The sequence below is a fragment of the Balaenoptera physalus genome (genome assembly GCF_965194825.1).
Source record: "Balaenoptera physalus genome assembly, chromosome: 14".
Lineage (NCBI taxonomy): Eukaryota > Metazoa > Chordata > Mammalia > Artiodactyla > Balaenopteridae > Balaenoptera > Balaenoptera physalus.
The window spans coordinates 49,502,247-49,514,650 of NC_138893.1; the positions used below are offsets into that span (position 1 = coordinate 49,502,247).

General features: G+C 40.0%; 1 protein-coding gene across 9 annotated transcripts in view; it reads left to right on the forward strand.

The window, feature by feature from the left end:
- Positions 1 to 12,404, forward strand: part of ARMH3 (armadillo like helical domain containing 3) — a 190,703-nt gene that overhangs the window by 16,749 nt on the left and 161,550 nt on the right. For 6 of the 9 annotated variants that reach the window (XM_082425169.1, XM_082425161.1, XM_082425165.1 and 3 more), the window contains 7 exons: positions 1,025 to 1,137; positions 3,654 to 3,710; positions 3,820 to 3,966; positions 5,882 to 5,989; positions 10,039 to 10,131; positions 11,188 to 11,262; positions 11,347 to 11,433. In XM_082425169.1, the coding sequence (XP_082281295.1) occupies positions 1,036 to 1,137; positions 3,654 to 3,710; positions 3,820 to 3,966; positions 5,882 to 5,989; positions 10,039 to 10,131; positions 11,188 to 11,262; positions 11,347 to 11,433 (669 nt within the window). In that variant the 5' untranslated portion in view covers positions 1,025 to 1,035. Of the gene's footprint in view, positions 1 to 1,024; positions 1,138 to 1,195; positions 1,264 to 3,653; positions 3,711 to 3,819; positions 3,967 to 5,881; positions 5,990 to 10,038; positions 10,132 to 11,187; positions 11,263 to 11,346; positions 11,434 to 12,404 lie in introns of those variants that run through there. The other 3 variants (XM_082425166.1, XM_082425167.1, XM_082425168.1) reach the window with 2 other exon arrangements.

Below are 12,404 nucleotides of genomic sequence, written 5' to 3' on the forward strand. Positions count from 1 at the left end.
GAATCTGGGAAGTGAGAGAATATGTGTAAATCCACATGGAGACCTGTGGGATTTCAAGTTCTCATTTGAAAAAAATTGAGAATTCCTTGAAGCAAGATGGGAAAATTTGGGCATGATTCATGGAACTGCTTTTATATAGAATTAAAAAAATACACTGAAGTTTGATCTGCAGTACGGTGTTACAAATATATGTATAATTAAATTTGAGGGACTTCCCTGGTGGTCCAGTGGTTAAGACTCTGAGCTCCCAATGCAAGGGGCCCGGGTTCCATCCCTGGTCGGGGAACTAGATCCCGCATGCATGCCACAACTAAAAGAGCCCGCATGCCGCAATGAAGATCCCGTGTGCTGCAACTAACACCCAGCGGAGCCAAATAAATAAATATAAAAAAAGAAACTTGAAAGGAATATATTGTTATTTTTGGTTATTTTGAAATTAAATTTAACTTTTGGTCTTTTAACTGCTGTTTTCTGCCTTGGGTCTCTTTCCAGAGGAATTTCTGAAGATGGTCAAGTGCAGTGTGATTTATGAGGCAGTGAAGGGCAAGTACTTTGCAGTGAGGAAGAGCTACTTACTTTGGGGAAATCAATGGAGCACATCAGTCTGCAGCACACTTCCTGCCTTAATGGTCCTAAGCTCGATCAATACTTGAAATTTAACTTCATCATCAGTCTGTGGGCAGCGTGTGCTTTGCAGCCTTCCTTCCATCACCGTCAGATATATGGCCAGACCTATTACAGATGGAGCTAGTTACACTTTCCTGCTTTGTTTTACATCTTCTTTAAGTCTTGTCCACTGGCATGTTTTAAGGATGTAAAATGTGTTGTGCTGTAAGCCAAGTAATGATTTAAACCTTGAAATTACCTGGTTAGAGAAGGGGGCGTTGGACAGATGCACAAAATCTATAGCATGGTTGTTTATCATTTCTTCTTCCTAAAAAATTTCCCATTGAGAGGTATTTCAATAGATTCTCCAACATCTTAGAGAGCATTTCTAGCACTAACTGTGGCTTTCTTTTCACAGATTCTCTAACCATGGCACAGGTAGAGAAACGAGGGGGTTTGCTCAGGAAATCTTCAGCCTACAAAAAACCACTGAAGGAAAAAGTGGTGCTGATGTATGATGAGATCTTCATGGTAAGGCCTGGAGCCCTGACACTGGGCACAGGTTGACTCCTTAGTTTCTTGTTCCAAAATGAGAAATAACCTCACCTCTGCCTGCTACCTTCTAGTTCTTCAGAGGGAGAAAGAGAGAGAACAAGGGTGAGGGTGAGCTCTCTCATGGTAGAAATTATGATCATGTGTTAATTAATATAGATTGTTATTATGTTGTTCGTATAACAACTTGGGCTGGGTAAAACAATCGAAAGGAGGGAGGAAGGCTCAGGAAACTTCTTTTCTGAATATCTATAAGACTTTTCTTCCTTATGATTTTTTTGTTTTTTTGGCTGTGCCTCGTGGCATGTGGGATCTTAGTTCCCTGGCCAAGGATCGAACCTGTGCCCCCTGAGGTTGAAGCGTGGAGTCTTAACCGCCGGACCGTCAGGGAAGTCCCCTTATGATTTGACATAAGGACCTTTCTATCCTAGATGTCCCTTGAATTTCCTTTTGGCCCTAGAATTCTATCTAATTCAGATATTTTCAAAAGATGCACTATTATATTCCATCTCAAGTTGTTAGTGGACAGAACAATTGCTTAGTTAGACTATCTCATCTTCCAATTCTATGAGAAGACTGAGGAATTATTAGCAATTAGATTAGGGGATTTCTCTGGGTCTTCAGAACTGCTTATTGACCATGGTCCAAGCCTGTGTTGTAAAATATACACTTTCAGGGAAGGTTAGAGTGATTAGATACCCTGCAGATGTACTTGACTTCTGAAATCCTGGTCATAAGTAGTACATGTAAACATTTAAAACGTAATACTTGTAAAAGGAGTTAACCGTATCTTGTGTAAATCTTGTGGACTCTCTTTCCTAGAAGGAGGATAATGATAATATTTACCCTACCTGGCTCACTGGGCCATTGTATTTCATGTATGTGAATGGGCTTTGAAAACTGAGCAACATACAAATACAATGGGGATGCATCATAATATGACTAATTGATTCAGATGGCTAGGTTCACTTCTCGCTAAGAAGAGAAAAATTTGAGGGAGATTCTTGAGTTCCTACTGTGTGCTTGACATTGTTCTAAATGCATCACCAAATACATTAGCTCTAATTCTGACAAGAATGCTGCAAGAAGGCTATGTTTTTACATGTGCCATGTAAAAGAGCATGATAATGAGAAAACTGGCAGTCATAGCTAGAAAGTGAAGGAGCTGTGATTTGAACCCTAGTGTCTGACTCCAGAGTCCTTACTTGTTCAACTTTGCCACATGGCCTTGGATAAATAATTTGATCAAGTAAAACATCTAATTCTTGGCAAGCCTCAGAGACAAAGTTTGACATGCAGACAGTTAATACAGAATTGCCCAGGTCAGTATAGGTGGCTGTACAGAGAAAATGAGTGGTTATTAGGATCCTATTAGGGCTCTTTCTATTTTAAGTAATAAGCTTGGTATACATATGACTCCTGCTTGAGAGAGCTTTGAGCATGGGAAATACCAGCTCCATGAATTCCCTGTTTCATATATAAACAACAAAATGACATTACAGAAGTGTGAGGGTCAATGTGTGGCCCCTCTTGGGGAGCAGGACTTGAGAGAAAGGGATAGAAAGAATTCACTAAATGAGAACCTTATTAGAAGGCCAGAAGTGTTGCTTCTTTATGTCATTCTCAATTAAAAAGCCAGAGGAGATTCCTAGGATAATATTTTCTTATTTGATCAGAAGTTCTTAACTAATGAAGATATTAGTTCTTGGTAGTAATTTTAAAAGGTCAAATTAAGGTAAGGTGATAGCAGGCAATTGACATACTGGTTTTATGTCATTAGCTTTCCTGTAAAGTAAGGGTTCTCTTTTTCTTATTTCACTCACTAACCAGAAGCCTCTAACTTCCTAGAATTTCTGTTTGAAAATTATTCCTAAGAAAATTTGGATTTTAGCACCATAATTTTGCTAATTATGGACCAATTTGAAGTAAGAAAAGAGCATATTACAGGCTCTGTACAGAGGACTAAATGCATACAGGAGGGCAAGTAGAAGCAGGATGTTGTAAAAATCATGGCAGTATTACTTAGATGATCTGGGTTCTGGCTCCTGCACTTGTGTAAGTCTTGTGGACTCTCTTTCCTAAAAGGAGGATAATGATAATATCTACCCTACCTGGCTCACTGGGCCATTGTATTTCATGTATGTGAATGGGCTTTGAAAACTGAGCAACATACAAATTCAATGGGGATATATCATAATGTGACTAACTGATTCAGATGGCTAGATTCTTTTCTTGCTAAGAAGAGAAAGATTTGAGGGAGGTTCTTTGAGCCATTTAACTTTTGGTGCAGGGAATATATATCCATGCACAATGTCTTCCATTTGGGAAAAAACCCCAAAAAACTTGTTCCCCATTATAGCTGTTTGGAACGACCAAGCATTTTCAAAGTTAATTGTGAAAGGTAAGGTTGATTATGTGTAGTGACCCTTTCAAATGTGTTCTTAATGCTTTGGTGTTAGCTGGGGATATTGAATATACTTATCTTCTGGTTTCAGACAGAGGACCCTAGTAAGTGCAGTCCTCGATTTTGGGAGGAGCTCTTCCTTATGAAGGTAAGACTTGGTGGCACCTGTGGATTTTCCTGGTAACTGAGATTGCCTTCACATGTGTTCTAGGTGCTGCAGTAAAAATGCACTCAGGCCCTTATTGTTTCCTTGTTAGGTGAATTTAGAGTACCTAGAAGGCAAGCTGGAATCTCTTGATGGTGAGGAGTTAATGAAGATCAAGGACAATGTTAATTGCTTATTTCAACACTGCATCCAGGCTCTGGGAGAGGAGCATCCAATTCGAGTGGTCAATGCATTGCAGGTACAAGGCTGGGAGACTGGGGAAGTCTTGTTGTTTAATAGGAGAAAGAAATTGTAATACATCTGTTGGAACTTGAGGAACCTAAAATTGCCCTTATGTATGAGGCTTGCTTTCTTTTTTTTTTCTTTATTTCTTTAAGTAATCAAACATCTATGTCATGTTTGTTTAGCCATCTTTCTGGTTAAACAAGTTGATGACTATAGTAGTAATCTTGTCCATTTGTATAATTTGATCTAATGCCAAGGCAGAATGTTTGACAGAGTTTTTATTATTACTTGAGGACAGGAAGAGAGAGGAAACTCTGGCAAGGTTGATTAGTCTACAGCAAAAATCAGAAGACTTTCTTAATTAAATAAACAGTATTTTCTTAACGTGAGGTTTGAGAAGGTCCTTGACTCCCTGAAGTTATATGTAATATTTTATGTGTAAATGTACGTTATGTGTATATGCACATTTCTTTTGGAGAGAGGGCTTTCGTCAGATTCTCAAAAAGGTCTGTAACTCTAAAAACATTAAGAATCACTATTCTTAATGCTAAGTGGCATGATCATGAGGAAGATTCATTATTCTTGAACTACATTCATTATTTCTTGAATTACTGTTACATGCCAAGCATTGAGCTGGTGGGATACATTATAGGCTTCTTGAGGGCAAAGACAGTATTATTCAATACTTTGTTCCTAGTGTGTAGAACAGTGCCTGGCAAATAGCATTCTAGAAGTAAATTTTTTTGAATGAATGATGGGCAAAATTTCTAGAGTTTATAGTCTAGTAGCTCCAGTGTAGCCTAGATTGGGCTGAGTATTTAGGGTAGTGATTGACAAGCTTAGAATATGAAGAACTGATGACAGCATAAAGGATTTTATTGGAAATTTTGGTAAATTGGGTTTAAGTTTCTAACTTACAAGTTGGGTAGATCACTTTGTGAGCCCCAGTTTTCTCATCTGTAAACTGTAGAAATTACCTCTTGAGCTGACGCCCCAGAAAGAAGGACCATGTTTATCCTGTAGCTTTGTTAACCCTTGGACAGTAAATTCTACATTTCAAGCATCACAGTTGTAGTGACTATTAATTGAAAGTTGAAATGAAAGTTGGAAATTTTACTTCCTGTAATTACAATGGCTCACTGTGGGGGCATGAATTATAAACTGATTTTAGTCCGGTGGAAATAAATTGACATTAAGCCACTTGGTGACCCATAAAAATATAGTACATTATTATAATACCTGATATTTATTGAGCTGTAACAAAGTTAAGTTCCAGGCACTATTCCAGGAATTTTAACAAAGTTCCAGGGATTATTCTAAGTGAGTGCCTTACAGTATTAATTCACATAGCCATCACAACATCCCTATGAGGTTAATGCTATTATTATCATTCCCATTTTATAGCTGAGAAAAATGAGGCACTGAAAAGTTAACTAATTTGTCTAGGCTCACACAGCTAGTAAGTAGTGGATGGGGATTGTAATGAATTTTTAAGATTTGAATTGATTGGTTGTTATCATATAGGGACTTCTATAGTTATTAAAAACGATAAACTATTATGTAAATTCTAAAATGAATTTTAAATAAAGGAAAGCTCCACCAATCCCATGATTCAGACTCAAGAACTGTGTCTTATTTTTGAATATCACCTTCCAGTCTTTGTCTGCAGTGTAATTTTGAAAAAGTGGATGGCCAGCAAAGAATAAGAAAAGAGGATGACAACAGTTTCAGTTGCTGTTCCTCTTTTCATTTCTGGATTTTGCACATATTAAGACCCAGACTGTGTTTTGGAGCTCAGAGAATAGAGCAATTGAATGTCAGCTGTGTAAGGAGAAGGTTCTGAGGTTGCAGTGTGAGGCTACTGATCCAATGCCCTTTACATTTTGAGACTTCCTTTCTAGAAAGAATTCTTTCTCTCATCTCTGCAGACCTTGTGTGCACTCATTCGAGGAGTCCATCAAAAAAATAAGTCTACCTCTGGGTTTGACATTATCAACATGCTGATGGGCTTTGACAAGGCGGAGCTGTGCATGAAGGTGAGGCATAAGCTGTAGATGTGCCTGTGGATGTCTGCTTCTGACAGCTGTTCATGGGTCATCTGCAGACAGTTAGATACACTAGAAGATTTGGACTCAGACATAGATGATTGAATTTTTTTTAAATTTATTTTTGGCTGCATTGGGTTTTTGTTGCCGTGCACAGGCTTTCTCTAGTTGCGGCGAGCGGGGGCTACTCTTCATTGCAGTGCGCGAACTTCTCATTGCGGTGGCTTCTCTTGTGGAGCTTGGGCTCTAGGCATGCAGGCTTTAGTAGTTGCAGCACACAGACTCAGTAGTTGCAGCTCATGGGCTCAGTAGTTGCAGCGCATGGGCTGTAGGGTGCACGGGCTTCAGTAGTGTGGCTTGCAGGCTCCAGAGCACTGGCTCAGTAGTTGTGGCTCCTGGGCTCTAGAGCACAGGCTTAGTAGTTGTGGCGCATGGGCTTAGTTGACCCGCGGCATGTGGGATCTTCCCAGACCAGGGATTGAACCTGTGTCCCCTGCATTGGCAGGTGGATTCTTAACCACTGTGCCACCAGGGAAGTCCCTCATATGGTAATTCTATGTTTAACATTTTGAGGAAATTCCAAACTGTTTTCCAAAGTGGCAGTACCATTTTACATTTTCCCCAGCAATGTGTGTATGTGTATGTGTGTGTGTGTGTGTGTGTGTGTGTGTGTGTGTGTGTGTGTGTATGAAGTGTCTATTCAAATCCTTTGCCCATTTGTAGATTGAATTATTTGTCTTTTTATTGTTGAGTTGTAAGAGTTCTTTATATATTTTGGATACAAGTCCCTTATCGGATATCTGATTTGCAGTATTTGTCACTATCTTGAGCAAATGTTGTTCATAATATGAACTTTGAAGAACCTGTCTTCTCTCATTCACTACATTTAAAATAAAGAAATCTGTATGCCAAATAATCCTTATAGTGATTAGTTTATTTTTTAAAAGTTACAAATATGTGGGACTTCCCTGGTGGCGCAGTGGTTAAGAATCTGCCTGCCAGGGGCTTCCCTGGTGGCGCAGTGGTTGAGAATCTGCCTGCTAATGCAGGGGACACGGGTTCGAGCCCTGGTCTGGGAAGATCCCACATGCCGCGGAGCAGCTGGGCCCGTGAGCCACAACTACTGAGCCTGCACGTCTGGAGCCTGTGCTCCGCAACAAGAGAGGCTGCGATAGTGAGAGGCCTGCGCACCGCGATGAAGAGGGGCCCCCGCTTGCCACGACTAGAGAAAGCCCTCGCACAGAAACGAAGACCCAACACAGCCAAAAATAAATTAAAAAAAAAAAAAAAAGTAACAAATGTTCAAGTACAATTGGTGTCTTTTAAAAAAAAAAAAAGTATCTGCCTGCCAATGCAGGGGACATGGGTTCGGTCCCTGGTCCAGGAAGATCCCACATGCCGCGGAGCAACTAAGCCCATGCGCCACAACTACTGAGCCTGTGCTCTAGAGCCCGCGAGCCACAACTACTGAAGCCTGTGCGCCTAGAGCCGGTGCTCCACAACAGGAGAAGCCCGTGCACTGCAATGAAGAGTAGCCCCCACTCACTGCAACTACAGAAAGCCCATGTGCAACAACGAAGACCCAACGCAGCCAAAAATAAATAAATAAAATAAATAAATTTATTTAAAAAAAAAAGTTACGAATATGCAATTAGGAATACACAAAGATTTAGTACCTGGAGTCAGTTTTTAATTCTAGCCTTTTACAGTCTATATATATATATATATATATATATATATATATATATATATATGGTAAAATTCCAGATATCTTTTTCATTCTTACAGTTTTAACTACTGCCTGTATACTGCTGATTACTAACTCTCTACCTTTAGCCTTAATTCCTCCTGAGTCTCAGACCTGTTCTCTGTAAGCACTTGCTGAATATATCCACTTACCTAAGTACCTCTTGTTTGGCATATCCAAAATGGAACTCATTGTTTTCTCTACTTCTGTTCTTCCTCATTCATTCTGTGTCAGAATGGGGGTGCCTGTCTTCCCGGTTCCCCAAGCCAAAAACCTGAGAGTCACCCTTGACTCTTTCCTATCCCTCATCTTTCATATCCAGACTATCACCATGTTCAGCTAATTTTACCTCAGCTCATACTTCTCATACCTGTTTTTTCTTTTTTTCCCCTACTGCCAAAGTCCCCATTATCCCTGAACTATTGCAGTGATGCCTTCATTCTTTTGACAAACATTTGTTATGCTCCTCTGTGCCAGGCATCGGGGATACAGAGGCAAATAAGACATGGCAACCATCCTCAGAAAACTGATAGGTTAGTCTTCTTTTGTCTCCCTCTCTCCAGCCTTACCATCTTTAAAATCTGTCATCCACACTGACAGCAGAGTGATGTAACTTAACACTCAAATCTTTCTTGGTTAGAACCCTTCATTAGTTTCCTATCACTAAAAGGATAAAGACCAAACTCCCTCATTAGCCTTATAAAACTTTTGTGATCTTCTATTTATTTCTCAAATCGCATCTCTCATCACTGTGCCTCACTCTTTATACTTCTATAATAACAAACTGCCTGTATTCCAACTGCATGTCCAGGGCCGTTTCATTTTTCATGTGTCTTTGATCATGCTAATGCCTGTCTAGAATTCCTTTCCTCCTCAAGTTTTAATTAATTCCTACCGATTTTTCAAAATAACAGCCTGTCCCTGAGGAGTCCTGGAATAGGTAACTTCTGAGCTAATTCCCTTCCTCCATATATATTACTGTCATAGTAACCATTAAAACTGTTTATTTGTTTTTCTCTCGTATTAGACTAGAAACACCTTGAGAGCAAGGGTCATTGTCTTATTTTTTTCTTAGAAAACACAATATTTAGCATATAGTAGACTCTTACTACATATTTGTTGAATTGAACTGAAGTAGCTTATTTTGAACCTTCACTTGACCTTCCAGCACACTAAATCCTTTTTTTTTTTTAAGATTTATTTATTTATTATTTATTTAATTTATTTTTGGCTGCGTCGGGTCTTAGTTGCAGCATACGGGATCTTCGTTGAAGCATGTGGGATCTTTCATTGTGGTGCACGGGCTTCTCTCTAGTTGTGGCCTGCAGGTTTTCTCTCTCTGTGGCTCACAGGCTCCAGAGCGCGTGGGCTGTGTAGTTTGTGGCATGTGGGCTCTCTCACAGACGTGAGAGCTCAGTAGTTGTGGCGGGCAGGCTTAGTTGCCCCATGGCACGTGGGATATTAGTTCCCTGACCAGGGATCGAACCAGCGTCCCCTGCATTGTAAGGTGGATTCTTTACCACTGGACCACCAGGGAAGTCCCGCTACATCCTAATTCTCCGTTCATTTCCCTCCTTTTTTTAATGTAAAATATTTCTTTTTTTCTTCCTTGTAGTATCCAAAGGTTTCATCTTCTGACTACATTGGATAAAACAGTTGGTTGTTAGTACAAGTGTTAAACTCTAATCACATTGTCTAGTAGAATCGACCAGGATGGATATGAGCTAGCTTTGTTGGATAGTGCATATGGCCAGTGAATAGCTAGTAGTGATATTATCTCTTTGTTGTTTGTTCAGTGTGCCTGCATCAAGTGATATGCTTTCTTTATCAAATAATGAAACATACCTAGTTGTTTAACCATTATTATTAACCTTTAACTTAACCATTTGTTTAATTTATTATTTAAAATTTATTTAATAGAAGTTAATTTTATTTAGTTTATTATTTATTGTTTTTAATTTGTATATTATTTAACTGTTATTAATCTTTTTAAAAATTTCATTCTAGTCTGAAGGTTTATGTGAGGGTGATAGGCTGCAAACATTCATTTGCTGGAATAGTAAATTCTTTATTCTTCTTTGTGGTTGTTCTAAAGCATTTTTCCCAAAATAGCTAGACTTAGAAGTCTTCCTTTTTTATGTCTAGTCTTGCAAAGCCTAAGCCTCAGGGAATGATATGGTTGCTTCATTTTATGTTATTCACGTTACCCTGCATAACATAACCCAGAGTTTGACAAAGACATGGTGGAGGTGTTCTTTGATATGGTTTAATACTTAATGGTTCTCTTTCTCAGAACTTGATGGAGAGTTTGGATTCATTGCTTTGTGCAGAAGGTTCTGAAAGTCTGAAGAGCTTATGTCTGAAACTTCTCCTCTGCTTAGTGACTGTAAGTGACTCATCTATATGTTTCTTTGTCAAGGGTGTAAATTGACAGCAGGGGCAAATTTGAATTCTTGAGCCCAAAGTTAGAAAGGAAAGGAGAAAAAAAAATCTCTACTGGGCCATTACATCACTCTGTTGTGTTTGTGTAGAAGGAAGTTATTTGTATGGGCTTTCGCTTCCTAGAAGTTGCTCTTTGGAGCAACTGCTGACATTTTTAACCTGTACCAGTCCTGGAGAAGTGCTCTCTTCTGGATTGTCAGATTTTGCCCTTCTCATCAGGTCTCATTTGGAAATAGTTTTTGTGATTCTGAATATTTTTATTTGTTCTGACTTTGATTTTATAGCTGGAAGCTGGCCTGTACCTTCTAGTGGGAGGGAGGGTAGGGTATTATTCATTTACTTCAGGTGGTTTCCTTTCCCTGCCACTGCTTGAAGACTTCTGGATCACAAAGTTCTTCCTGTGCATCTGGGGAATGAAACCCAAGAAACTGTTAAGCAAATGCTTTTGTGAGGGTATGAGAGAAACAATGAGAAGTTCAAAGATTTAGGAAGTTTTGTTTTTTTTTTTAAATTTATTTATTTATTTTTGGCTGTGTTGGGTCTTCGTTTCTGTGCGAGGGCTTTCTCTAGTTGCGGCGAGCAGGGGCCACTCTTCATTGCAGTGCGCGGGCCTCTCACTATCGCGGCCTCTCTTGTTGCGGAGCACAGGCTCCAGACGCGCAGGCTCAGTAGTTGTGGCTCACGGGCCCAGTTGCTCCGCGGCATGTGGGATCTTCCCAGACCAGGGCTCGAACCCGTGTCCCCTGCATTGGCAGGCGGATTCTTAACCACCGCACCACCAGGGAAGCCCAGATTTAGGAAGTTTTAATTTGCTAATTTCTTACCCTTCTAGTGTCTTGTCTATTCAGGCTCGGGTGGCTTTGGGGGTGCTTTAAGATCTGCTAAGTATCTAGTAGAATGTTTTAACATTTCTGTTTCTCTTAGATACTAGGTGAGGAGATATACATGAGATATCAGAGTGTCTTAGTGTAGACTTTAAATAGCCTTTTATTATATTCAGGTGACAGATAACATCAGCCAGAACACTATCCTGGAGTATGTAATGATCAACAGCATATTTGAAGCAATTTTACAGGTAGGTCAGTTCCCTTGTCACCTCTTTCTTTTTTGGGTAAACCACCTCCTCAAGCACTCTCACCATTTCTGGTTCTGGTTACAGATACTCTCCCACCCGCCAAGTCGTAGGGAACATGGGTATGATGCTGTAGTCCTCTTGGCTTTGCTGGTGAACTACAGAAAATATGAGGTAAGTGGGTCCCTTAATGGAGAGCTGTTACCTTTCTATAATCTTCCTAAATGTGGCCACTCCTAGAGGATTTTGCTTAATGTAGAAGACATGTTCTTGGTAAATGGTATATAGATTAATTTTGAAAAACCAATTCTAGAAGTCCTGTATTAGATGCCTGGGGTAGAGGATATAGCTGTTTAAAGGAATCCTGTGGTGTAACTTCCAATAAAGTGAGTAAATCTCTCTTAATGTAATAGTTCCCAAACCCAGCTTATCATTAGAATTATCTAGTTATCTTTTTAAAAATATTTATTTATTTATTTATTTATTTGGCTGTGTCAGGTCTTAGTTGCGGCATGCGGGATCTTCATTGTGGCGTGCAGGCTTCTCTAGTTGCGGTGCACGGGGGCTACTCTTCGTTGCGGTGGCTTCTCTTGCTGCGGAGCATGAGCTCTAGGCGTGCAGGCTTCAGTAGTTGTGGCTTGCGGGCTTCAGTAGTTGTGGCTTGTGGGCTTAGTTGCTCCGCGGCATGTGGGATCTTCCCAGACTAGGGATCGAACTCGTGTCCCCTGCATTGGCAGGCAGGCAGGCAGCCACTGGGCCACCAGGGAAGTCCCTCAGTAGTTACTTTTTAAAAAGAAGACATTTCTGGGCCTTACTCTTTATTTATTTTTTACTTATTTGTCTGCACTGTTTGGCATGTGGGATCTTAGTTCCCTGACGAGGGATCGAACCCATGCCCCCTGCAGTGGAAGCACGGAGTCTTAACCACTGGACTGCCAGGGAAGTCCCTGGGCCTTACTCTTTACACACCAAATCAGAATCTCTTAGGGGGTGAGACCTAGATATCTTTTTTTTTTTTTTAAGATCTCCTTTTGAACGTGATTATCAGCCAGGATTGGGAACCACTGACCTAATGCATCTATTTTGAAAGACTGGACTTATATATTGGATTTCTGTAATGCAATCAATCCACTTGTATAAATATC